Source organism: Alligator mississippiensis, chromosome 4 (genome assembly GCF_030867095.1).
Source record: "Alligator mississippiensis isolate rAllMis1 chromosome 4, rAllMis1, whole genome shotgun sequence".
In the NCBI taxonomy this organism is placed as follows: Eukaryota; Metazoa; Chordata; order Crocodylia; family Alligatoridae; genus Alligator; species Alligator mississippiensis.
In genome coordinates, this window is record NC_081827.1 from 77,441,387 (window position 1) to 77,468,244 (window position 26,858).

At 39.0% G+C, this 26,858-nt stretch overlaps 1 protein-coding gene across 2 annotated transcripts in view; it reads right to left on the minus strand.

Moving 5' to 3' along the window:
• Positions 1-26,858, minus strand: part of PPP1R12A (protein phosphatase 1 regulatory subunit 12A) — a 195,607-nt gene that overhangs the window by 17,632 nt on the left and 151,117 nt on the right. For both annotated transcript variants that reach the window (XM_059726121.1, XM_006274960.4), the window contains 8 exons: positions 21,268-21,465; positions 20,616-20,790; positions 18,137-18,255; positions 16,266-16,331; positions 7,581-7,597; positions 5,066-5,207; positions 2,699-2,803; positions 1,718-1,765 (listed from right to left, as the gene is read on the minus strand). In XM_059726121.1, the coding sequence (XP_059582104.1) occupies positions 1,718-1,765; positions 2,699-2,803; positions 5,066-5,207; positions 7,581-7,597; positions 16,266-16,331; positions 18,137-18,255; positions 20,616-20,790; positions 21,268-21,465 (870 nt within the window). The remainder of the gene's footprint in view (positions 1-1,717; positions 1,766-2,698; positions 2,804-5,065; positions 5,208-7,580; positions 7,598-16,265; positions 16,332-18,136; positions 18,256-20,615; positions 20,791-21,267; positions 21,466-26,858) is intronic.

The following is a 26,858-nucleotide window of genomic DNA, read 5'->3' on the forward strand; positions in this document are numbered from 1 at the left end:
TAATCTATTCTCCTCACATAGCACAGTTAAGCTTGAGTTAGTAAAACATAAACATAAATGAAATCCTTGAGCCAGTCAGGTTTCAGCTATATATAAAATACAACCAACTTTATTGTTCTTCTGATAGTTTTTTGGAGGGGAGGAGGACTACACAAAATCGAGGACAATATTTCTAAACAAATATTTTGACTCAATAAAATTGAGTCTCCTAGAGTAGTGGGGACCAACCTTTTTTTGCAGACATGACACAAATCATCCCTGCCTTCTCCCCAAGTGCCTTTCCCTTTCCTGTTCTGCTGCTCCACCTTCTGCTCCCTGACCAAACTGCTGCTCTTTCTGCCCTGTGCTCCCTGCCTGATCTGATATTTTGCTTTCTGTTCCATATTTTATCCGTCACTGTGCTGCTTTCCCTTCCCCAATCTGCCACATGCAGAGGCTGCCCATGCTGCAGGTTGGCTGTCCCTGTCCTACAGGAATATAAGAATTAATGTAACCAAATTGCTGAATGCAGCGACCTGTCTTGAGAAAGAGAAAATCAATACTTTTACAAAAGAAATGTAAAAGTATTGCCTAGCACTGTTGTATTAACAAAATGAAAGTTGGGGACTCATGTAAAAATTGGGTACCATTACACCTAAAATTAAATGCCACTTGTGACAAAGGAAAAAACTGATATGAAACTATTCTAGCAGTGAGAGACAAAATGGTCTGAAAAATAGAAGGACATGGTATCATGTATCACAAAGTATCTATTAGTGCTATTTGGAGAATACACACTTAAATATTGCATACCAGGACTTTTTTTTACTTTTCTTATGGAATATTTATTCACTAAGTTTCATTCATGGAACTTCAGCTAGCCAGGACACTTAAGTATTTCTGTCTCCCTACGGTCTCCTACCACAACCTAATTGTGCATGTTTTTAATTTACCAGCATTGCATTTTGTAGATTAAGATGTTTGCCTTCTTAATCTGAAATACTAGAAGTTAGAATTCCATGAAGAAGTCCTGTATACTGTTAGAACTAGGGATGTAATTCTTTCCTACCACCTGTAGCTGTTATAAATTATGTACAAATGAAACAAAAAAACTTGAACACTCCCTAATCCATTTTCATAGTCCACAGTCAAATGTGGCATCATTCCTACTGTGTAAAATGACTGTCAGTCATAGAATTTGACATCATTTACAACTGTGTACCAATGACAGGTTTAAGGTATGATACCCTGTGTAACAAAATAGGAGCAATATTTATTACTGATGATAAAGAGAAATTCTATCGAGATGTTCTCTCAATCCTGAAAATTGCCAATATAAACAAATGTTGAAGAAGCAAAGAGAAAGTATGCAGCAAGTTGATTTTTAATTTTAAGAAAAGGGTGTATGACATTCTTCAATTTTCAGAAAGCTACACATTGTTCCAGGAAATAGGATTAATATATGGGGCCCAGAAGGACAGAAGTCAATGGTGCATACATGTATAACAAAACTGACACTGAAGAGCTTTCTTAATGAAACCTTCTACTGCTTATAATGCTATCGTATATTTATTGTCATCTTTCATCCTAAAATTCCCACGTCCTTCAAAAAACTTAGCTTACAAGAATGACTTCACCTAACACTGATATCTGCCTCCCTCCTTCCCTCCACCTCTGGCTGAACAAGAAGCAGAACAAAATTAACTAAAATAGGCAATAAAACTTACTAAATACTTACCCTTCTCTCCATTTCCAAGAGTGACCTGTCAGCAAATCTTTCTTGTCTCTGAAAATAAAAAAGTAGTGGCTGTTTAGAAATGTAAACCTCTCCCCCACTAACATGGCGCTTTACTTATAATTTGGCATACCCTCATGCCAAGCCCCACACATGCCCAGAAGCAGCATCACATTAGTTCTACCCAACTCACCCAACATCTGTACAGAAGGGGCGCTTTGGTAGGGCTTTTTTAGCACTTTCATCTAATAGCTGACTAAATCAGCCATTAGATAAAAGTGCCAAAATGCCCCGCTGAAATGCAAAAACTACACAGATGTTGGGCGAGCCGGGTCAAACTAATGCTCTGCCTCCTCCAGTAAAGTGCGTTTTGGTTATTTTTTTTCATGTCTGTCAGCAACATAAGTAACAGATGGCATTTGTTTAGATGAAACAGAGGAGACAAAAAACCCTCGCTCCTCCCCTGCAAGACATTTTGGCTCTTCTTGGTCTTAACAATGAAAAAACTAAGTATTTAAGCAGAAGAGCAATAATGCATACTACCATTCAGTGTATAGATATATATGTCTGGAAATACCAGATAACAATATTTAAAACTCTCATTTTAGTTTAACAATGAACAAGCTTTCATTTCTAGCAGCAGCATTTTCTAAGTAATATCCACCAACAGAAATGTTTGAAAGAGAGAGCACAGTACAGACATTCAGCCTGGAAGTGGCATGTTCCTCTTAGGAGAAACTGAATGAATGCTTGCACACTTGTAGTTCCTACTGGGAGACTGGTGATTCTCCCAATAAGAAATGTCATGCCTGTATGGGGCCACAGATTTCATATGATTGCCTAGTGCACCATTTACAGAACAGTTATCTGTATCTATTTAAAGCTACACTATTTGCTCCTTAACTACAAAAAAAAGAACAAAAAAAAATCTTAACCAAAAATATCTTTAGCCACACTATGCAACTTTATTTTGTTAGTACAAACCTGAGTGGCCTTTTCCAACTGTAGTTTAAGATCCGTCAATTCCATGTTGGTATCATGTAACTGTGCTTTCAGCTTTTCATTTTCAGCTACAATCTGTTCATAAAGCTAAGAGAAAACATTAACAAGTTTAACAAATGTGCATTCCTTTTGGCTACATCAAATAAATAATGTGCTATGCCAGAATCCTATATAAAAAAGAAACAAATTAATTCCCCAAGAAGTTACTCCTAAAATTCTATAACTGTTTTGACCCAACTTTGAGAAGCATACCTGTGTGACCAAATGGCTCTAAATATATGCACAAACAATACAATTTTGATTAGATGTTACATTTTAGAGCATTTTAAACTATTGGGTTAACCCTGAAATTATACAGGAAATTTCAACATGCTTCAAGAAAAAACGCAAGAAAATACCAGCTTTCAAAAGTAGAATTTTTACATTTCCTAAAAGAAGCAGCTTTTGACTTTTCCTGTGTTTTTGCGCATGCAAGTTATTTTTACTTCCATAGTACAGGAAATTTTAAGCATGTATGTCTTTGACAAACATACAGTTGGTCATTTTGAATCAAACAGCCTCTTTTTTATTTTTAACCAATAAAACCTAGAGGGAGGTAGGCAGGTAGGTAGTAGGCCTGTGTGAAGTGGCCTATCTTTGATTTGGATCTGGCCGATTTGGAAGACAGACAGCGATTCGATTCGGTGATTCGGATCACTGTCCCAAGTTGATTTGGCTGAATTGGATTCGAAACATTCGGTGCTGATTCAGCCATAGACTATAATGGGGAAATCACTACAACACCTATAGTTGTCTCTCTCTCTCTCTTTTTTTTTTTTTTTTTTTTGGAGAATTGGATGATGATAGCAGGGATTATAGCCCCTTCTGAGGGCATAAAGCCTGCTCAGTTTCAAGGAGATAGGTGCACAGGCTTCTGTGAAAGTGCACCTCAAGGTTCTGAAACCAAAACTCATATCACTTGTGCGTGTTAAGGCAGAGCAGGATGAATGCAGAAGGGATGGTAGCCCCTTCTGAGGGCATGAAGCCAGCCAAGGCTGAAGTAGATAAGTGCAGAGGCTTCTGTTAAAGTGCACCTCAAACTGTTGAAAGCAAAACTCACGTCACCTGTGTGTGTTAACTGGGTTTCTGGTTGTACCCGTGTTGGTCTAAGGAACAGGTAGACAATGTTCTTTGAGCAGATGTGATATCTTTTATTAGACCAACTGAATAGTTGGCAGAATATATCTTGGCACACTTTCACATTTAAAAATCAGGCTGAGGAAGCATCTGCAGTTGGTGTGTGCACTCTTCCTGGATGGAATGAATAATAAAGAAGCCAGAGGCTGAGCTGCAAGCAAGAAAGCCAGTCAGTGAAAACGTAAATTGAGGCATCAGGGAGTGAGAGAGAAGCTGAGAAGGAGGGAGGGAAGGGGGATGCAGCAGCGCAGGTAAAAGTGGAGAGGTACCTGGGGGGTCAGATGTCAGGCAGGTTATAGTGTGTCATAAATCCAATGTCTATATTCAGTCCATGAGTTTTTGTATCTAGATCAGTGGTTCTCCAAATTTTTTTTCGAGGATCACTTGAAAATTGCTGAGGGTCTTGGTGAACCACTTAATTTATTTTTTCTGGTGATAGAGGTCAAATGTAGGGCCAAGTACAGATATTCTTGATTGTTCTGCAACCTTTCTGCAAACCACCTGAATGGAGCTCATGGACCAGTGATGGTCCATGGACCACAGTTTGAGAACCTCCGATTTAGATCACTTCACACAGCCTTATATGTTGTTTCTACGTACCTCTCCTAGAGCACTGTGATTGGAAAAGATCATAGGTCACAGGCCAGCTACAGATGTCAGTATCTTCCCCCACTTCCCCCTCCCTCTTCTTCGTTTCTGTTTGCTGCAAGCCTGCCTTCCGAATTAATTTGGAGATTTCAATTCGATTTGGACCTTTTAATGGGCGTTTCGATTCGATTTGGATTTGGAGATCTGGCTGCCGAAACGAATCAGTGACTGAAGCTTCACACACCCCTAGCAGGTAGGCAGGATGTGTATGGACGTGTACACCAATAAGTTTCCATCAGTACCCAGCAATACTAATAGCACCGGTAGCCACAAAGAAATATTACAGTTCTCCTGCTCACCCTGGGGGGTTGCCAAAACCAGGAAATATTCTGTTCCTAGAGGGTGGCCTGATTCTTTCCCGTTTGTCTTCGTCCTTTTAACCCGGGTGAGTTCGTAAGGGTGAACACTGATGGCGAGGCAGGATTTGAGACTTAACTCAAGTAATAAATCATAGCAGGGCAGAATTTTTAACAGATGACAACAAATATAGTTTTATTTTAATATCAAAATTATTGGGTCAGTTACCTTTTTAAAATCAGGTGCATCTTCTTTCTCTAGCCTACTACAGTATGGTTTTCGGTCTTCAAGGTAACTCTGTGACCCAGAACGTGACTGCACTGAATCATAACGGTCACTTGAAGATGTACTGATAGATCCCGTATCGTATCTTTAAAAAAAAAAAAGGGTTAAAGTTTTCCATGTTGAACCTCCATGCATGCCATTACTCACCTAGTTCAGGCGCATAAAAAATTGTATTTTCAACTTTGAAACAAGAATGTACAAATGCCCCATAGCATTGTGTAATATAATCAAACCATTTTTTTCTATTCTCTTTTTAACCTGGTGCAAACTAACGTTTTTAAGTTTTTTCATCTATTCAGTACTTCAAGTTTTATTCTGTATGTAAAATGTTTTCTGACTGCCAAGTATGACATATATAGACATTATATACACACACACACACACACACACACACACACAAATCATTTCAATTCAAATACACTCATTCAATACATTTCTGTACCTCTTTGAAGTTCTCCTTTTAAGAATTCTTAAAGTACTGAAGCCAGGTACTTCAGCACTTCAAATGAATGAGTAAAGAGCATCTAGCTAGTTTCCAGTATTTATTGCTTTTACATTTCAGGTCCCTTCACATTTAAAAGTGACACTCAACATACCCTGTACTCAACATCAAGCTAGCTATTAAGAGCTTAGGAAACTGTAGCCTGCCTAAAGCAAAATATGTGCAAACACTCGCACCGAAGATAGGGCAGGGTGGCACCTTAGGAAACTAATAGATGCTACATTTATGGTGTGATTAATGTGTTTATCACACTGTAAATATGCAAATGGACAAATTAAACCAACTTATGACGTCATAAAATGGCAGGCTAACCATGAAAACAATTCACAAGATGTGGAATAATTTTATGGCTTGGTTGTATGGCACTATAAATTGAATGTGGTGCATGGCCCTCAGCTGGGGTTGCCCCATCCTGATACTGACAAATCAACCATTTATCAGCATATGGATGGACAAGCCCTGGATTTAGAACCAGGCAGCGAGCCCAGGAGCTCCTCATGATCCAGGACTTCAAGAGAGCCTTACCCTGCCACTCAAGCAAACCTGCCAGGTCAAGGGGAGTCCTACCCTTAGAACTGGGCAAGAGGTATCTCTGGGTCTCTGTTTTGGACCTAGAGCTCTCCCCTGCCCAATCTCAGGGACTGGCCATAGGGCATCTATGTCCCATATCTGGGAGCCCCCTGCCCAATGCTGATGATCATTGATTGTCAGGATCAGCAGAAGACAGCCCTGACAGCCATGCACCTGGGATGTGGCAAATTTTATGCCCCATTCCCATAGTTGCACAACTTACCATGTGTATTGCCATGTCAGGTTATATGACATGGGGAGGGGGCATAGCATTCCACAGACCCCAAATGCATGACTGCCTTCATGTCTGCCAACAATCTTAGAGACTAACTGGCTCAGAAAGACATGTACTTTCTTAGACAGCAGTATCTGATGAAGTAGGGTGCTGCTTAAGAAAACTCATGTTTCTCTGAACCAGTTAGTTCTTCTGCCTGACTTTGGACTAGCATGGCTAACTGCCTTTAAGTGCTCATATTGTTATTTAAGAAACTGTAGAGAGGTAATTTAATACTATGGGGAAAAAAAAAAATCTAGAAATGCAAAAATCTATAAATTGTTTGGGCAAGAATTTGTCTTCTTTTTAAAGGCAGATTCCAATCTCCAGCTTGAAGATATGATATTAGTGGGAGAAAGAAATAGGAAAGATGGAACTAGGGAGCCTAGACTAACCAGCCATCATTTAAAGAAACAAAAAATATTAATTTATTTTTATATTGCTTATATGGGTTCTATTTGCTTCACTTCACTGATGCAAGAAAGGAATCACTCCTAGGACTCTCCTCTGCCATCATGCTTCATGTTGACAGAAGAGAATTTTGACTGGAAAAAAACAAGTCTAAATCTCAGCATTTAGAATAAATGCATTTGATGTAGCTAAAAAAATTAGTTAAAAATTTTCCTAAGTGACTGACACTTTTGGAGTTTCACATTAGGAAACTTCAATTGAGCCTGATTTCCTGAGCACCGAGGCCTCTTTCTGGTAGTCCAAAAGGTTATCTGAGAACTTCAGCATTCAGAACCACTTGTCATTTATAGTGGCTTTATACTGTACATTTTGTAGCACACTGACTGTATCACTTATGTTATTCAAAATACCTAGAACATTTTAGATGTCCTACAACTAATTAATTCAATAAATAAGGTTATAACTTTGAAAGTATTTGTAAATCAGTTCCAACTGCATGCAAAAAATTAAATATTCCTTCTGGAGCTCTCTGACTACCTCATCTCGATGTATAAAAGACATACTAAATCTTTATAAAGTACTGACATAATTAGAGGTAAGCCTAGCCTAATATTGGAATCAAAGTGGGTTTTTTCCCATTAAAATACATGAATCAAGAGGGTAATATTTTTAAAAATATTTTGTTAAAGAAGTCAACATACCTTGAAAGGCTATCACTCTAGGGAGACAAAACAAACAAACAAAACCTCATTAGAGTAGGTCAGTATTTGTACTTTCATTAAATATACATTTTAACAATCTACCAACAGATGAAGCACAGCAGAGTTATGTTAAAGTGCAGGAAAAAGCTGGATGCTATTCAACCATGCATTACTGGAACACCATGTAGAGTTTCAATTTTGTTATGGCTATTATAAAAAGGAAATATGGGCTGGAGAATATTTGCCAGAAAAATGAGTTGTAAGAAATCCATGCAAACTCAAAGTGTTTGGAATTTAACATTTTTCAAGCATGAGAATAGTTTCACAAGTGCATACATTGCCCCTGTTTCTCTACCTGCTATTAAAGGCAAAAGGATTATTCCCCACATTCCCTTTGCCTCTCCTTTTTAATTGAAGAATATTTTAAGAGCTCAGCTGGGTCATTACCACAATCCTACACAGTATTCAAACAAAAGCTAAAGAAGAAAAAAGTACCTATTTCCATTTAAATAGGACCAGACTGGATGGGGAATGAGTTGTTGACCCAACAATATAACACAACAGTATTGCATATAGCCCCTACATTTAATATCACAATCAAGAAGCAGTTAATAACACACGCTAATTTATAGCAGAATTTATAGACAAAAGTAAGACTCAACTTGGAGTCAGGAACCACGTTTAACCAAAAATGATTATACAATTTTAAGAATGAAATGAGGAAATGCACTTTCACATTACAATTACTTGCAATTCCCCTACATTCTCCTTTTGAATAAACAATATCTAGGGACCTACCAATCACAGCAGAAGTGCATTGTGCTCCTTTAGTCTTGTTCATTTTGCCACATGCCCTGCCCCCATTTGGCAGAGAAGCCCCAGTGGTTGTGCTACTTACTGATCAAGGAGGCAAAAACCATGGTTTTAAATATGCTGTGATTTGTCTCCTGCCACTGAGTAACTGTGGGACCCCAGCAGCCCCACCACTCTCTGCTAATTGGCCAGGAGACAAAACTACGGCATACTGGAAACTGCAGTTGTTGCCTGCTGGCCAATCAGCAGGAAACAGCAGGGCTGCTGGCCACTCCACCAATCAGGAACAGGGGGGAGGGAAGGCAGCAAAACAAGCAAGATTAAAGTAGCCACTGCGCAGCACACTTCCACCGTGATTTTGTTAAGTCCCTAACAATATCACTGCACTCTTCATGAAGGCAAGCTCTTTGGAGGGACCAATAACACCACCTACAGAATCTCCAGTAACATGAGAAGTAGATTCTTGATTGTGCAACTCCCCCCGTCCTGCTCTTTCACTTCTAAGCTACTGCACCTTTCCTGCAGTCCAACCAAAAAAACAACCCAAGAAACAACTCTGCAGTGAAGAGGAGAACAGCATCATTTTTATTAACATCAGTATTTTTTTCAGGTGCTCACTTTCAAAATGTTTCCATTTCAACTCCAAAATGTTCTGCATTTAAGAACAATATTTCTGAAAGAGGATGCAACAAACATTGACATATTCTAGATTAGCAAGCAAGAGGATCCTTGGAAGAATCATCTGCATTATTCCAAAAAAAGTACTGCATAACATTAATTTTGGCAAGACCCTTCCAACATATCCCTGTACATAAAAATCACAAGACTACTTGAATTCTAATATTTATTAATTTTACGTGTGTTTCTAACACATTCACAGAGCTGAATGCACATTGGTGCCCAGTGTCCCCCTATATATTTTTCATTTTTTGTGAATTGTTCAACATCTTTTCATTTATACACATAATAGTAATCCTTACCTTCCAATGCTTCAGGCACATTCTAGAGCAGTGATTCTCAACCAGACTGTCACTACATGATGGGGTGCTGTGAGATCCTTTAAAGGTGCCGTGAGGTGCTCTAATATTAAGTACTATTAGGTGTGCAAACACCTATGCCTGAGTCGCAAGATAAGCCTAGAGATTTTTAAATAGGACTCCATGGTGTAAAAATCATTCTGACCTGTTATGGTCTTTGAGTTGTTTGCAACAAAAGAATTGCTGTATTATTTTTACAGCAATTTCTTTTTAAAAAGAAAGAAAGGTAAAAACTGGAATTTTCCAAGCGGTGCCTCAAGCTTAAAGAAGTTGAGAACCACTGCTCTAAAAGGCTATATAAAATAATACAAAAAAACTGCAAACTCTGAGTACATTTATCAGGCTTCACCACAGTCATTAAACATACTTTAAAAAACTCCTATTAGAACAGTCACCAGTAAAGAAAACAAAATTTGGACACAGGGTACATTTAGTACAATGAGTCACTGCTATTATTGAATGGTGCTTTGTAAAACTGCCACAAAGTAGATGACTTAAAAGCTGGAAAGCAAGTATAAAATCGAGATCACTTATGCCAATCTTTGGTGGCTGCCCATATAAAATTTAGAGATCCAATGACATTTGCTATCCTAATACTGCTGACCTCAAGATTTCAAAAATCCTGACTCAGATTCCCAAGAACATTCCATTCTATTTTGGTTGCTATATTTCATCCATTACTGTGGTATTGGCCTAAAACTCACATATTCTTAAAAGAAATGACATCTGATTCTTTCTGATTTTTCAGCCTTTTCACAATTCCCTAGCATCCAATTTTCTAATCTGGATATGAAAAACTCAGCATTAAATGCATACAAAATACATGAGGCAAAGGGGCCCAACACACCTTTGTCTGCTGGGTAGACATGATGCCTTTTTTGATTCCTGACTTTTAAGTTGGGAAAGCTGATATTCCTCCTTCCTTTACCTGAGCCCCCTCTTATCTGTCACTCAAGCTCAACCACTCTTTCATGTATCATGCTTGGTCTTGCAGTCATTTGCCTTCCTCTACCGATCACAAAAATCGGTATCTGTCCTTCCATATTTTGTTTCATTTTGTGTCCACCATCTTCCTATGCCGCATGATGAAATGAGTATCCAATGTAGGTAAGAGTAGGCTTAGAGAAACATCAGCGACCTTCAAGCCTGGCTGCAGCTCCTATCATGAGTGTGGCCATTATGAATAACAGCAAAAGCCTGGGAAGTCAAATCTTTTGAAATGAAGATTTAACATCAGACTCTTAATATCGTCATGAAAGCTGGCAACTCTTACACCTTCAGCCTATTTCAGGTGCCCTGGCCAACATTCAACTTCTAACAGTTTCTACATTCGTAAACTTATGTAAAACGTGTTTTTGCTGAAGACCAAAGATTTACCCCTAAAGTACTTTAGAAAGCAGTAAGAGCTGATGAATTCCAATCTATACACCAAATTAAATTCTAAAGTACAATCTAGTTAGTGAAAGGGCACAGAACAGGTTAAGTCTCAAAGACTACTTGACTACAACAAACCCTGCACTTGGGCAGGAAAGACTGCTGGGATCAGATGACCCCAGCAAGATGTGCATCAAGACATTTTTTTTGAAGATTGCCAGGTTGGACAACTGTACCACCTCTGGGGGGGAGCCTGTTCCACACCCTTGACACTAAACTTGTAAAGAAGTTTTTCCTTATGTCTAGCCTGAAGCAATCCTCAATCAGGCCCACTGTGCCCATTATTTCTCGTCTTCCCCTGGGGAGCCTTGGTGAACAGATGCTCCCACAGGCTCTGATGTATGCCACCTTGTAGGTTGCCACCAAGTTCCCTCTGAGTCCCCTCTCCTTGTATGACCTGGTCTCTAGACATCTAAAATCATGAGCAGGGATCCTGGTTTTCCTGGATTAAAAAAAAAATAAATAAATAAATCACAAATTCTCTGATTAAAAATTGCAAGTTCTCTCATGAGCATAGCCTTCCTTTGGACTCTCTTGAGCTTCTCCACATCCTTCTTGAAGTGCAGTGCTCAGAACTGGGTGCATAACTCAGCTGCAGGTCTCACCAAGGCCAAGTAGAGAGGGAGGATGACATCCTTAGCCTTGCTCGAGATGCCTTGGTAGATGCACGCCAGTGTTTGATTAGCTCTGCCAGCTACAGCATCGCATTGGTGGCTCATGTTCATTTTGTTGTCCATCCGATGACCTGTAAAGTCCCTTCCAGCTCCTAACAACTATGAAACCAGGAGATCAGTAATGCAAATGCTTCTACATACAGCAAGCCAACAACTAACTGCATATCTGGTAATAACGTGAGCTGTTCCAACATGGTATCACCCTAGTATTCACATTCAAAAACGTTTTATAAAAAAAAGAAATTTAACTACAAGTTACTTCAACAGTTAAGCTGCCACCTTCTTTGCTGAAGTATATCCTGTTTGTAAACTGCTGTCAGCATTGTGACAAATAATCAATTTGAATAAGACTCTGCAACCTTTTAAAAATTTTTGCTCGGTTGGCATTGAGACAAAATCGGATCCAATTTACCAATATATAAAATGTTTCCCTATTTTTAGCAATGCCTGACTTCTAGTAACTCTGTTCCCCAATACCTTTGCCTTCCCATACGCAGAATTTAGATATCACACAAGGGTTCCCAGAACCTGATATTTACAATACCGGGAGTCATTATTAATAGTATCTGCATTTTCCAAGCACAAGGCTCCACAGTGGAATGTATTTATCGGTAACACAATTCACCCTCAAGCTGACACTAGAAAGGAACACCATTCTGGAAAGGAGTGCCAAAGGGAGGGAACTGTACTGGTAAAATGTGATTTAAAAATAAGGTTTAACTAAAACATCTTTAATTTCTTAAGCTAAAAGATGGCAAAGTAATCTACAGACATGATTTTTCCTTTTATCTCCTCTTTCCCAAAGCTTCTATTCATCAATTAATTTCTTGCATGTGAGTCTAAATTTTTATCCTTCTTACTGAAGCACAAACTTTTTATAAGAATGGCAGTTTGAATTTATATGTTCCATTGGGAAATCTCCGATTCTGGCACCAAGGAGCTTAAGTAAAATTATATTACAAAGACCTTCAAATTATTAACTGTTGATGACATTTCTCTTTTCTTGAAAATTATGGATGACTGATCAGCTAACAAGTGGCAATGCAATTCTGTACATGGAACATCAAAGTACAGATTGATGACTTGTTCTAAACAATTTATTTCAAAAGACCTCTGACTCTGCATAAATTAACATGTTTGTCAGGTTCCTCACAGATTTCAGGCCAGAGATTTTTGTCTGAAGTCTTTTAATTTTTTGTAGCATCTCCAAGACTTGTTCTCGACCTCTTCACTTTCGTTTAAATTCCGGAATAGCCGCCAAAGCTCTTAGAAGTTTATAGCTACCATCTTCCACTCTGGCTTATAACTTCATCAAGCAATGAAAGCTACAGCAGCACCACATAAGGGAGTAACAGAGAACTTCAGTATTTTAATTTTGTTCAGAAGGCCAAAATCATTGTTGGCCAAATATTGAAGGCCAAATATTGTTCAGAAGGCCAAAATCATTACCAAGTAAAAAACTATGACTATTTTTGTAGTCATGTTATAAATTTTAAAGTCAGCCACATGCAATCTTATTTACTACAAAATTTATTATATTTCCAGTTGGGAGAGAAAAGGGGTGCACAAGCATGTAAAATACCAGTTTTGCCTTTACTAATTTTCATAGGGAAGAGAGGCTAAAGTTTTGGGGTTTTTTTCCTGGGATGGCAGATTTTCATAATTGTCCATTGGTGCCCAAAATACTTCACTGACTTTGTTATACTATATAATAAACTTGAGTAAATTTCTACAACATTTACAGGTACTGCAGAGTTCTGGCTGCAGCAGACTGGAAATTCTACAGCAGCTTTAATTATATTTGAGAAAACAGGGTTTTTTATTAAGTCTCTGTATTTATATTAAAAGCCAATTTGTGGCATCACATGACATCACTGGAGAAGATGGCTGCCTGAAGCTACAATTCCATTGGAAAGATGACAATTCACAAACATCATGGACCCCTAAACCCTTGAAAATCCCATGTGCCCTCCCTGCACTCCCCTGCTCCACCTGGTACTTCAAATCATCTGACCGGGGCTTCCAGCCGCAGGAGTGCATGGTGTTCTCCCTCTGCTGGGAGCACGACCACAGCTGGAAGGGTGTCCTAGCCTCTAGAGCACACGGGAGTCCTGATAAGTTTCTGTGTGCTCCAGAGGCCAGGCACTGGTCATGCATTCAATTAATGGTATGATAAGAACCAGCCACAAAGCTATTATGCATAGTGTGTGTAATAGTTTTATGGCATACTCCTCATTTTATCACAATATTTATTGATCAAACATGTGACAGGTCACTAGTTAAGACGTGATTAACTAGTTAATCAGTCACGTCTGAAGTGTAACATCTGCCAGGGACCTTAACCTCAGGAACCTGAGCTTGAAAATTCTTTCCAAAGGCACAGTTGGATAAAATCAAAGCACAGGTAAAAGATATTGGTCAGACCTGGATATAAAAGGTGGGAAGAAACCTGCAATCAGCAGTAAGTCATCAAAATATGATTAAGATGATTGAAAGAAAAGGAGCTTGCAGAGAGAATTCTGATTATAGAAAATCATGCATAAAGACAGCAAAAAAAAAAAAAAATTAAAATAGAAGGACTCCCAGAAGGTATAGAGAAGGGAGATCCAGAAGAATATTTAAAGCAGGTATTCCACTCTTCTATGGCTGAAAACAGAGGCATCAGTCCTTTTATAGACAGAACACACAAAGCACTCTACAGTCTCCCCAATTTATACCAAGAGACAGTGAGAAACAACACCATAATACCGAACAGCAAACTGTTAAGCCTATGAAAAAAGAAAATACCAAAGTACAAGGACAGGGAGACCTCACAAAACCTAGAGTATTCAGGAAGATTTGAGTGGGATTGAATTGAAGGGCAAAGGAAAAAAAAGTGGAAGGGGAATATCACAAGGGGAAACAAAAGCAACATTGGGAACCAAAATAATTAGGGAAATGGTAAAGTAAAGACAGTTTTGGCTAAAAGCAAAGGACAAGGCGGTGGGGAAGGATAGTGCAAAATGGAAAGAGACGGGGGGAGACCTGAAACATGGCTCTGTACAACTCCTTCCAGAGAATAGTATCTGACAACCTATAATATAGTGTCATTGCAGGTAGGTTAAGTAGACCAAACAATCTAGATATGCTTTATTTCTTATTTTCCAATATTATAAACAGGTGAAGGCAGTCCTAGCATGTACATTATTCACCAGCCAGCAAGCTACTGTCTCTAGCCAGATTATTTAAACATTAACATATATACAGTTTATACAAATAGTACAGATTATAAGAATTGCTGTATATTATTATAAAGCTGAATTTGAAGCCAATCCATCACTTTAAGCAGCAGCAGTTCAGTTTATCCTTTACAGTGTAAAAGTAAAGTTTTTCATAATATGGCTTAGGTGGAAGTATGCAACTGAACCTAAAAATTCCTGTATGAAACCCCCCAAGTTAGCAATACTATCTACTCACTGTCCGTCCCCCCCCCCAATCTAACCTACATTTTTAAAATCTTCTTTACAAAATATTTTCCTGACCATCTCAAAATGTTTTGTTTTAGACCCACCTTCACCATTTTGTGCTTTATTTATCATCATACTATTTTAGCCTTACATTGGCTCATTTCCTTTGAAACGCACATTCTACCAGAAGGCTTCCACTAGACAAAATGTGGAAGGGATAAGTAATGCCCAATGTGGCAACATGAGAGAATGATTAAAAACCTGAGGGTAATACAGAATCTGTACTGGAAATAGATGAAGGGAAAAAGGAAATATAAACACATAGGCACACTAACCATACTGGGAAAATACAAAAACAAACAGAAAGAGGGAAGAATGAATCAGCTGGTTCAGGAACTGGTTGAGGAATGAGTAATAGAGGCTTTTACAAAAACAACAAGAAGAAAAAACCATTCTGAAGGAGCCCTCTTCAATGCATTACTTCTAATGTTTAGGGCAACAAAATTGTATTACTTAGTTTAAAGATACAGCCCAGCCTCCACCCAACCTGACATTTTTATCAAGAATATCAAAGCTCCTCCACACTGCAACAAGCTCATTACATTGTTTACAAAACACTTTCCTGAAGACTAGTAACCCTGTCCTAACATATGCCAGTAAAGCTTATCTAACATGAAACGTTCAATTAGATTGTGATCTCCAGTTCTAAGCTTCTCTATGAAGTTACCAACTGAATTATTAGTAGCGGCTGTTTTATGTATTCGTCAAGAAAAGTGCATAGGACTCAAAGTTAGTGCACATTAGTCACAGCACGTCATTTCACTGAGAAAAAACAGAATAGATAAAGCCGAGGATATGTACAAAGCAGAAGTAAAGAATTCCTTCAGATAACTCTGTAAGTGTCACCGGCCTAAGTATCAGCTAGAAATTACATCACGTACTAAAGTCGCTATAGATAAACCTAGAGAGAATGAGAGAGACAGAAAGAGAGGTAATACTGTACTCAACAAACAACCACTATTAAAAATTATTAATAGTTATCATAAAAGCCTGCAGTTCATTTACATGGTATAAGACATCTTTCACACAAGAAACTGCAAAGGAACTGGTACTGAAACATACCAGCAAGCCATGACTCAAAGTACTCATAAGTAGTATATATACCCCACAAGATGTGTTCTTATAACCGAATCTAACTGCAATGAAAGAAAGAAAGTTTTAACATCATATTCAATTGTAATCTCTTAAACCAGTTTCTATTTATTAATTCTAAACAAATACCTGAGTTTCTCTCTTATTTGTTCCCTCTTCTGAATCAGACTGGTGCTCCTGTTCATTTTCATCGCTCTGAAATCAAGGAAGAGATCAAAAATATTTTGGAATGCTGCTGAAAACTTTAAAGCATTTTATACTTGTATATCTGGGGTCAGTCTATTTGCCTTAATGTTTGCATAAAAGCAACAGAAGGACATATGATTAAAATTCCTCAAGAATTTCACATGAAGTAAAGGGGAAATTCAAAAAGTCAATTAAACTGAAGGGCAGAAGCATTTAAAAAACCAGAAGCAAATGTAAAGGGAAGAAATGGGATAAATACATTTGGTAAAATACAATCCTTCCTTTTACAAACAAAATTTAAGTCACAGGGAGGGGGGAAGGATAGTAAAGAGTTAATTCTGTTCAAATTTAATTGTAAATACATAGCATTTTGTAGAGTTCAGGATGAGTTCAGTTTTCACACATTGACTGTAGGCAGATTTTTATCTTTATTAAGATTTTTATCTTATTACATACTTATTCAAATGAATATGAAAGATTCTGAAGTTATTTAATGGTTTAAATATCAGTCTAAAATGACAGCTTCAGAAGAGTTAATATGATAAATCAACATGGAACAGTATCAGGGTTTTTATTAATTCTTCCTGCTCTCAGTGCAAAAAGTTTTTTTTTTTTTTTTTTTTTTTAAGTACAATCCAAACATGTTCAGATAGGGATGCAGGGGATTTGTTCTGAGATCTAAAGCAGGAAATTTAAGACAATGAGCCTATGACACTTTTGAGGCATTTGTGCAAACACTTGTGCCGCAACGCCAAGTGCTTTTAAAAGTGCCCAGTGCTGTGGTCCATGCATTTTTATAAATGGCAAAATGTGTGTCAGCACTGAGAAAATGGTTGCAGTGCACTTCTGAACTAAAACCCAAAGGTGTTTTAGTTCAAAAGCCTGCTGCCGCCATTTCTCAGCGTTGATGCACATTTCGCCATTTACACAAATGCATGCGATGCAGTGCCCAGCGTATCAGCTTGCATACCCCACAGACTCAATCTCCGGTGCGTTGGAGCAGACAAATGTATGTGTATAAATGCCCCTGAATTCTACCTTGGTAACATACTATTTATTAGTAATTATTTATATTCTAGAACTGCTTGATTGAATTAACCCATTATGCCAGCATTGCACAAAACCAAGAGATATTGTATTTATTTCACTTTTACCTAGTAAATCACAGACAGATTCTACACTAGGAACATCCAAACTTACAAAATGGTTATTAAATAAGGGGGCTGGATTAAACTGTCTCCGTCTATTTCTACCACTCATCCCATGACTTAGTTTTCTTGAATCTCTTATAAAAGATAGCCAAAGGCTCCCTAAAAGCCCCCATATTGAGGTGAAGCAGTTTAACTGATTATTTAATGACATGTTCAGAGTTGTAGCAGATTAAAAGATGCAATTTTCCCTAAACTATGCTGATTCTGGTTTGTACCTATCACATGATGATAATTTAAGGTTTTATATTTCTTTATAATATAGTTTCAAATCAATTTACCTAGCTGGTCTTACACCAGCACATAACTTTTTAAAGAAGAAATTAAAAGTTTTGGCATAGGTAATCCATCCCATGATGATGTCCTTCCTGATTTTTCTATGAAGAATCATAATAAAGCATACTGCTCTACATCGCTCCCTATTCTAATGCTTTCAAATGCATCAGAACAATCATGCATTGGAGAGAAAGATTCCCTTCCGACCCTTGTAGGTGACTGGCAAAAACTCTGAAACACCAGATTTTATTCTAATGCAATTTAATGTAGTTTCTATATTGCTTGTATAATACAGGTATAAGTTAATAGTTTGGGCACTTTCTTTCTTACATCTTGAGTCCAAAAGGGAACTCCGGTAGACCTTCGTTTTTCTCTCGGCCGTCGCCTGTCTCTTATTGATTTAGTCTGTGATTTATCTTCTTCCTTTTCTTCTTCTTTCTTCCCTCCTTCTGTTAAGAACAACACTTTTTAAGTACAGTATAAAAATCATCCAATCTTCAGAAACCCTAAATCAGCATCTGCCAAGATACAGAAGATTAATATTTTGGCCATTTTAAGACTACTTGCATAACTCAGCTTACAACAGGTTCATAAAACATTATTCTATATACCACTTGATTGGCATAATAAACGTTTTGTAGTTACCAACTGCTGTCACACATCTTACATCAGTCATCTAAAGCAAAATATTTCAGTATAAAGAAATATTCTGAGGCTGATCTCAGAATTAAACCTTGAATTTTGTATAACTTATTATCACAATGAATAACAAGTGATAAAAACAAAACAACCCTCTCTCTCTTGCTCAGTTTCCTCCATTAATAATATCCTCCATAGCAATCCTGTGGGTTTTTTTTTCTTATTCATATAAGGAATTTATTTTATTAATTCAGCATTTGCTTTGATGCAACCTCTTGGGTGTTAAGGCTGACCGCCCACCTCCTCCTACCCTCCAAAAGCTTTCACATAATTTGGATATTAAAGCAAGCACTGTGCAGGGTTGTACTAGCATAGGACAATCACCTGCTATCAAAAATGTTTACTAGTCTGCTACCCTTTTTATCAACACATTCAAAGGCAGACACTGTAACAAACCCTACACTAACTTGTTTATTTCTGTTATCACAATCTTCAGGCCTAAAAACTTGAAGCAAAAATTAGACAGAAAAAGATGGGAATATTCATGGAGAAAGCACATTTATGAAATTAGGTATTGGATTTTGAATACCTTAAATAATTTTTCTCCCACTAAAAACTCATTCATACAGTACCTATACAGCACTTACATATGAGAATATTCTTATTTCAGTATAGCAAGGGTACCAAGAATAGGACTATATAATTGTGGAAACCCAAACCAAATCCAGAACTGCCTCATAACAGAGGGAAACAACACCCAGGATACTGCTAGTCACCTGAAAGCTACTACAAGTAACAGCTTTAGAAAATATTGATCCTTGAGAGTTCATGATTATTTCAAAGTTTACAGCTGAGTAAAACCAACAGATCATCTACTCTGACTTATATACCACAAATATATATTCCTATTCATATTCATCCAGCTTCCCCTATATTAACGCCAATAATTTAGGTTAAAGGATTTCAGTCCTCAGAAAACTAATGTGCTGCATCTCAGAGACAGAAAGGAAACTGCCATGGATGTCCAAAATCCTGGTGGCAGGGAACTGGCTGGGTAAACATCCAGAGAATCCTAGCAGATGACTCATACACTGTAGCAGAGCTCTCAGGCTGAATGTAGCTTGGGAGTAGTTAACTCATGGTCTGTGGGCTCCTGTTGCCTTTACTGCCTTGGTACCCTGTGCTTAACCCCACTGCCTGCTCCTGCTGCCATCAGTACCTCCCCAACTCCATTCTGCTGGGCTCCCCTCCTTTCTCCAGCTTTTGCTTCCTGCTGCTGCCCTCTGGCTGCTCACAAGTTGGACAGCCCTGCTCTACAGGGAGGCAGAAACCCTCAAGATCACCATCAACCTGACTGGGAGGGAATTCTTTCCCAATCCCATATCTGGCAATCAGTCAATTTGATCCTTAACATAAGAAAAGACACCAGAAAAGCACATAAAAGGATCCTCTATCACTGCAGAGCATCTGCCCTCTCTAGTGGTACGTACTAACCTGCATCTCACCCCGATGCTTTGGAAACTAACAAAATTCCCAAATACAAGAGGCCAATCATGCATTGGAGAAAAATTCCCTCCTGACTTTTCCAGGTAACTGGCAAAATCTCTGAAACACTGGATTTGATTATAACGAGTGTCTTAATGCAACTCTACAAGTGTTACAAGCACACCAAGGGCAAAACAGAATTCCCTTTAACTCTTTGTGGCTCTGGAAGGGACAGGATGAATAGATTTGAATTCCAAAGTCAGAATAGACATTACCATCCAACACTGATCCACCCCTCCCCACAAAAAAGATGACAGAATTTCTCCCAGAAGCTGGATTAAGTGGCAGTAGGTACCTTACCTCACAGCTCACGTTACATAGGACAGTGGCTTTCAAACTGTGTTCTGTGGAACCCTGGGGTTCAGCACCAGTCATCAGGGGTTCCCATTAGGATTGGGGGTAATGGCAGCTACCACTGTCATGCTAGGTCACCTGGCTCCATGTCAGCTCTCTCAGGCTGTGGAGCCAGGTGTAGGGGTTCCACAGCAGAAGAGGCGATATGAAAGGGTTCTATGATTTTAGGATGTTTGAAAACCACTAATGCAGGACATATTACCTTCTTTAGAGAGACGCGTGGCCCTTTGGTAATTATAGGGAAGAGAGTCAAAACATATAGCAGACCTACCTCTCTCATTTTCCTTTGTTCCGCTTCTGGAATAGGCAGAAGTTATACCTATAAGGCTGTTTGGTCTGTTTAGTTGGCTTGAAGTAGAAAGAGAGCTAGTGGATGTGGAAAGTGAAGAGGTGGATGACGAAGTAGTTGAAGCTGTAGTTGAAGTTGGTCTATAGCGATGATAGGGCTGTTCGGCAGAAAAAAAATCAGTATCAATTACCAGAGATTAAACGACATTAATGAAAACAGCCATGATATTAAGACATTGACATAAAAGACTTATATCATATACTTTAATGCTATCATAGGGTACCTGTACATGAGCAGGAAGACTGTTCTGAGGTACTGTAATTACAGTGCATAGGAGCAGACTCAATTAATCGAGTCTGCTGGATTGTGGTAATTATCAGGCTCCAGCCAGCCTCCATGTCTTCTGTATTAGCATCCCTGCGCTTCAAAATGGCAGTGGGGGTGCTTTATTTAAAGTTTGTCCAACACTGCCATTTTGAAGCATGGGGATGCTGATACACAAGATGCTCCAGGCACTTTAATTAGAGTGGCTCTCAGAGACTCTCTAATTAAAGTCTGCCCCCACACAAGCACAGATAAAAATGCCCATATGTTAAGGTGAATATCAAATTCATTAACTAAAAAAGTGTGCTACCTCTTCAATAGTTCTGGAATATCTTTGTCTATAATCATCGTCTTTAGTTTCTGATTCCTTCTTGTCCTCCTGCTTTTCTTTATCTTGTTTTTCTTTCTCCTCCTTCTCTTTTTCTTCATTTTCCTGTTCTCTGGTTCGTGTAGGACGACTTCTTCCTATAGTTTTTTCAGCTTCTTGAAGATCAGTTAATGTTACACCCTGTAGGGAAACAACAAAAACGCAATATTTCTAAGTTACTTACATTTTCACTATTGTTGATGAACACTATGTAAAATAAATACTGTGCATGAGGTGTACTTTAAAGAAGTTGGGTTATGGAAAGAATCTAGTCTACGATTCTTATCTGTTGACCTTTCTTGAATTTCTGCAATCAACAAGTAAGAGTGAGGCAAGGATTTTCCCCACCTTCAGCATCTGGCTGTTGAATCATAGTTCATGTTGTGCACATCTGCAGTACAATTTTCAGATATCTTGTACCTCATTCATGGAGAGCATTTACAAAAACCTATCCAACTTCCTTTCAAAATTACTGTGAGCATCACTAATGATTCAGATAAAAAGTTAGTGAAAAATGCAGCTAGATTTGCTGATCATCACTGGGACATGTGGATGGTTTCACTAAATACAACCAGGACAATTTCTCCGGAACATCCCAAAAAAACCCATGACAACAGAACCCAATACAATCTTCTCATATCATTTCTTGATATGCTAAAAAGGCTAAAAAAATTTTCATGTTACCTTGAAGACAAAATTACTTGCAGCTACAGTACACTGTCTATGACTGGGAAATAAAACATCTCAATGAAAAGCACTTTTTCCTCTGCTTGAGTTTCAGTCAGTCGGTCTCACTGAAATCCTAGTGATAAAACTATGGCTCTTCTGGTTTTATGAAAGGCTGCATCCAGCACTAGGGAAGATAAGCATTTCCCACAACAGATAGTGCCAACGGGTGCGTACGCACATATTAAGTCGAAAAAGTAAGGCGAAGGCGACTTAACTAAGTCTACTTAAGTTAAGCCATGTTGAAGCGTACACACATACAGCTGCTTGACATGGTGGGAGCCATCATGTGAGCTAAGTCAACTTAACTGATGTGACTCGAGATAATACAGCTCAGAGGTGTATTATCTTGTGCCTCATTTAAGTCAACTCTGCTCCACATGTGTGTATGCTCAGAGTTAACATGACTTTAAAAAATTAAGACAGCTTAACTGTCAGAAAGTTAGCATGTATGTATGCACCCAACTATTTTTAGCCTCTAATCAAGTCATCAACTTCTGCCACTGAATCTTACTCTCATCAAGTTCTTTCACAGAGAAGATTATGGTAGTGCAACTATAACCTTATATTATAGATTCCCTTGACATTAGGCAATCTGGTTATGAGCCCCACCTTAATGTAAAAGAAATGTCCTTGTTATACTTGGTTATTTCTCCCTAGCTGTAGATTAGATAAAATAACCTTACTGAATATTTTCAATCTATCAGAAGACCCCAGGGATGTGTCATTCTATGCTGTTTCTTCTTAGCAGACTTAAAATGTAATAGCAGGCAGTTGCCTGACTGCCTTGAGAATATCAATGAACTGAATTATCTATTTATAAGTGTTCAGTACAAACATGAGAAAACTGGAAAGGTTATAGAGGGGAAATGCACAATAATTTATTCAATAAATTGATTACTCCCAGGTGTGCGCACATGCATGTCTTACTATAAGCTATATATCACACCAGAACATATAAATTAGTGTCTAATGGTTTTAAAAATTAGATCAGAGGTAACTGGCCGCAGTTCAGGCCAGATAAACACAGTTTGCAGTAACCAGGAAACAGATCAGAGTGCTAACAAAGATTGTCAGAGCTCAAAATGAGAGGTGGCACTAGCAACCTCATTAAACAGCTGCACAAAACTTTGGCGCTGTTAGGTTGCAGGTCATTCCTGGATGTCCAAAGAGAATTTCCTCCCTCTTCATCTGGATAAACTAACTTGAACATTTCCATTTGAAATGGAACTTGTCAGTTACCCACATCTTTGTCACATCAATCCAGGGTCTATGGAGACCTCTTAGAAAGTGAAGGAAATACAGATTTCAGCATCTATTTCTCAACTAGTACAGTAGAAGTCCATAGAACAGAACAGTTGCCAATAAGGATCCTTGTAGAACTCTAAGCTTTGGTTTTAAACATCTAATTAACTTGGGAAACTATTATATGGGTGCAGTTTCATAGTTGTTATGGGCTAGAAGGGACCTTACAGATCATCGGGTCCAGCTCTCCTGCACTTGGGCAGGAAAGACTGGGATCAGATGATCCCAGCAAGATGGGCATCAAGACTTTTTTGAAGATTGCCAGGGTGGATGTTATATTGCTGCATGTGCAATCCAAGACCTCATTACTACATTTATCAGGTAAAAAAAAGGAACTCCAGTAACTGGAGTTCTTCAAGATGCATTGCCTACATACCTGTTAGTCATGAATGTGTACATCTCACACCCTAACACTTTGACCAAACCCTTTACTGGTACTAGTACAGCGCAGAACACTATACTCCAGCCCCACGTCCCTTCGCTGTCCTTTGTCAAATGAAGTGTGCAGTTCCCATTCTTCAGTTTCCTTTCAACTGCAGAATCTTGACTTCATTTCACTGATAAAAAGTGGAACAAGTACAGATTCAAATGACTATGTGAACAACAGTAATAGTGGAGTGATGTTGTAGTCATGATGGTGTAGGAAGTATGAGTGAGGCAAGGATTTTTGTGGGTAATCTCTTTTATTTAACCAGCTGTATGTTTGGGAGAGAGAAGTTTTTGGGCACGATGCACCCTTCTTCGTATCTGAGAAAAAAGGTGACAGCTTGAGCTGGGGTGGAAGGGATTTCAAGAAGTCACCTGGGTGAAGCCCCTGCTCAAGGCAGGATCATCCCTGATTAAACCATCCCAGTAAAGTGTCTGTATATCATAGGATTGAACAAAGAAGCATGTAAATCTCAAAGAACTCCAGTTACTGGCAAGTAATCCTTTTTTCTTCAAGAAATTATTCAAATACACATTCCTAACTAGATGACTCCAAAGCAATGCCCATACACATCTAAGAGTGGTCTGAAAGTCCTCTATGCAAACAATGGTTAACTCGGGAAGGCTTCCATGATGGCACAACGCTTAGCCAACACTTGGATAAAGGTCCAAGTAGCTTCTCTACAGATACTACTTATGGTAACACCACAAAAGGGAGGTGATAGAGATGGTCTGAACTTCAATGGAGCGGGCCTACTCTGACAGGGCAGAAATCCAAAAAGTCTCTGGGTTAAAACTAAAAGGCACAGAACTATTTAGTTATAAATATGAACAAGCAGAGACTAGAATAGGGGTCAGCAACCCCCGGTACGTGTGCTGAGCATGGCACACAAGGCCATTTTGCTCGGCACACCACCGCCAGCTCGGGCTCTAAGCAGCTGCTGCCAGCCACGGAACCCAGACTGCTCCCAGCAGGCAGCTGGGAGGCTGGAAGCCCCGCTGCAAGCAGACAGGGCTCCGTGGGCCGGCTGCAGCTAGGAGACTGCAAACAGCTGCTCTGGCGTGTCGGCATTCTAGCACCTTCCAAAAACATTGTGGTTTTTTCAGCGCTGTGGCCAAAAAACGTTGCCTACCCCTGGACTAGAAGGCGGGAAGGCTGGGCTCAGGGGAGCAGCAAGATAGGACCCAGAAGAGCATTTGTATTATTTACAGAGCTTCTTTGGGCTTCTTAGGGGCTTCAAAGAACAGGAGTCCAAGTGCCCATGACAAAAGGCCAGAATGCTCTGTTATGGTTGACACTCCAGAAAATACAGAGAATCTGGGTCTAGCCTTGGAAAGTGAGGGGTATCTCCAGTCATCTCAGAGTTGTCTTGGAGACCTTCAACATGTGAAGGTTTTGTTTTAGCAATAATTGCTTCATACCTAGGGAAGCCTTTGCCTTCTAGGGGGACCTCGTGGCTTGCAGCCATTCCTCCTAATGATTGCTGTGGAAATGGACTGTACTACTGAGAACCACCTTGATTAAAAAACTGCCATTCAGAAAGGATCATTACAAAAGGCTCTACAGATCAATAATAGAGTCACCACAGAAAAGATAACACACTTACACAGCCAAAACTCATATTGGGTCAGCAAGGCTTGACAGTTGGCAATCTGAAATGGGAAGGAGGATGAGGAATATGATGCATATGCCCAGAAACTAGCCTTTTAGGTTCCTTATCTCAAGCACTAGTATGGTATTCTGTAAGCAGGTCCTTTATCATTTTATGTATTGCAAACCACCAAGCAAACGTATCTCTCTAGCAAAATAAACAGAACAAACAAAAATCCTTCATCTTCTCCAGACACTAGAAGAGCCATTTTCTGCTCTGGCTTTTCCCCAGCACAGCAGTTTGGCTTTTCCTCCTTGCAAGCTGTTCTCTCAAAACCTGCCCCTTCTGCTCCCTCCTCTGGGTTTTAAGTTCTCAGTTCCTTCATTAGCAGAATGTTCCACAGCTGAACATCCTTAACACAGCTGGCTGACCCTTCTGATACCTTAATCTTTTCATTCACTGCAAACACACATCTCAATAGGCAAACTGTTCTTACTCCTATCCGTCCTTTTCTCCATACTGAGACAGAAAGACTAGTGTATACCAGGTCAGCCAAGCCATTTCTGGGATAGCAGCACTGAAAGAAATGGTTAGCTCTGACGACCCAAGCTCTAATGAATAAATCACTGACTTCCCAAGAAGGAAAAGTTTGTTTGGCTTTTCAGGTCTTGGCCTTGAGCCATCTGCAGATGGTGCACTTATTAGGAATGTTTGCTTTGCCAAGGCAGAACAAGCAGTGCGAACATCCATCTGAGGCTGAATTAACTCCACTGCAAGATGGGTATTCTTGAGCCCCTGTGATATAGGCAGAGATTGTCAATTCACAGACCATCCCAAATAAGAAAGGTACAGATATAAAGGTAATGAGGGACTGAAAAAACCCACCTTGCTAGACAAAACACTGCCTGGCTTGTGATATCAGAAAAAAGCAAGAGGAGAGCAACAAGACATCTTTCTCTGGCTCAAAGGCTGTGAGGCTTTCCCTCATTACAAAGTGTAGGGAAGAGCGCAAGAAAACAAAATTAGGCAAAGGCGGCAGGAAATATAACTTTCTGTTGTTGGGAAAAAAAAGGGTACAACTGTTACAGTAGGGAAAAATGCTGCCTGCTAACATGGTATAGCAAATGCTCCACTTGAGCTAGACAACTCAGAGTACTAAGGAGTAGGAAGTGAACACTGCCCCCACCCAAATGGGGAGGCCAGGCCAGAGAGCACTGTACAGGTACTGCTTTGCCAAGTCTTCTGTTAAAGGTTCAGGGAGTAAGAGTCATCGAATTGCCAGGAATGGGCTCTGGGCAATTATTTGAAAAATCATTTCTATTTTAGAATTCACTTAAATCCAGTCTCTGATAGAGTACAGAGGTTAACCTTCAATGCATAAATGGAAGGCCCATCTTTTTTACTGACCTTTTTGGGGAGGAGAAAAAAAACTGATTTTGTCAATTATTTGATTTATAGCGGGAAGAACACTCATCATATTAGATA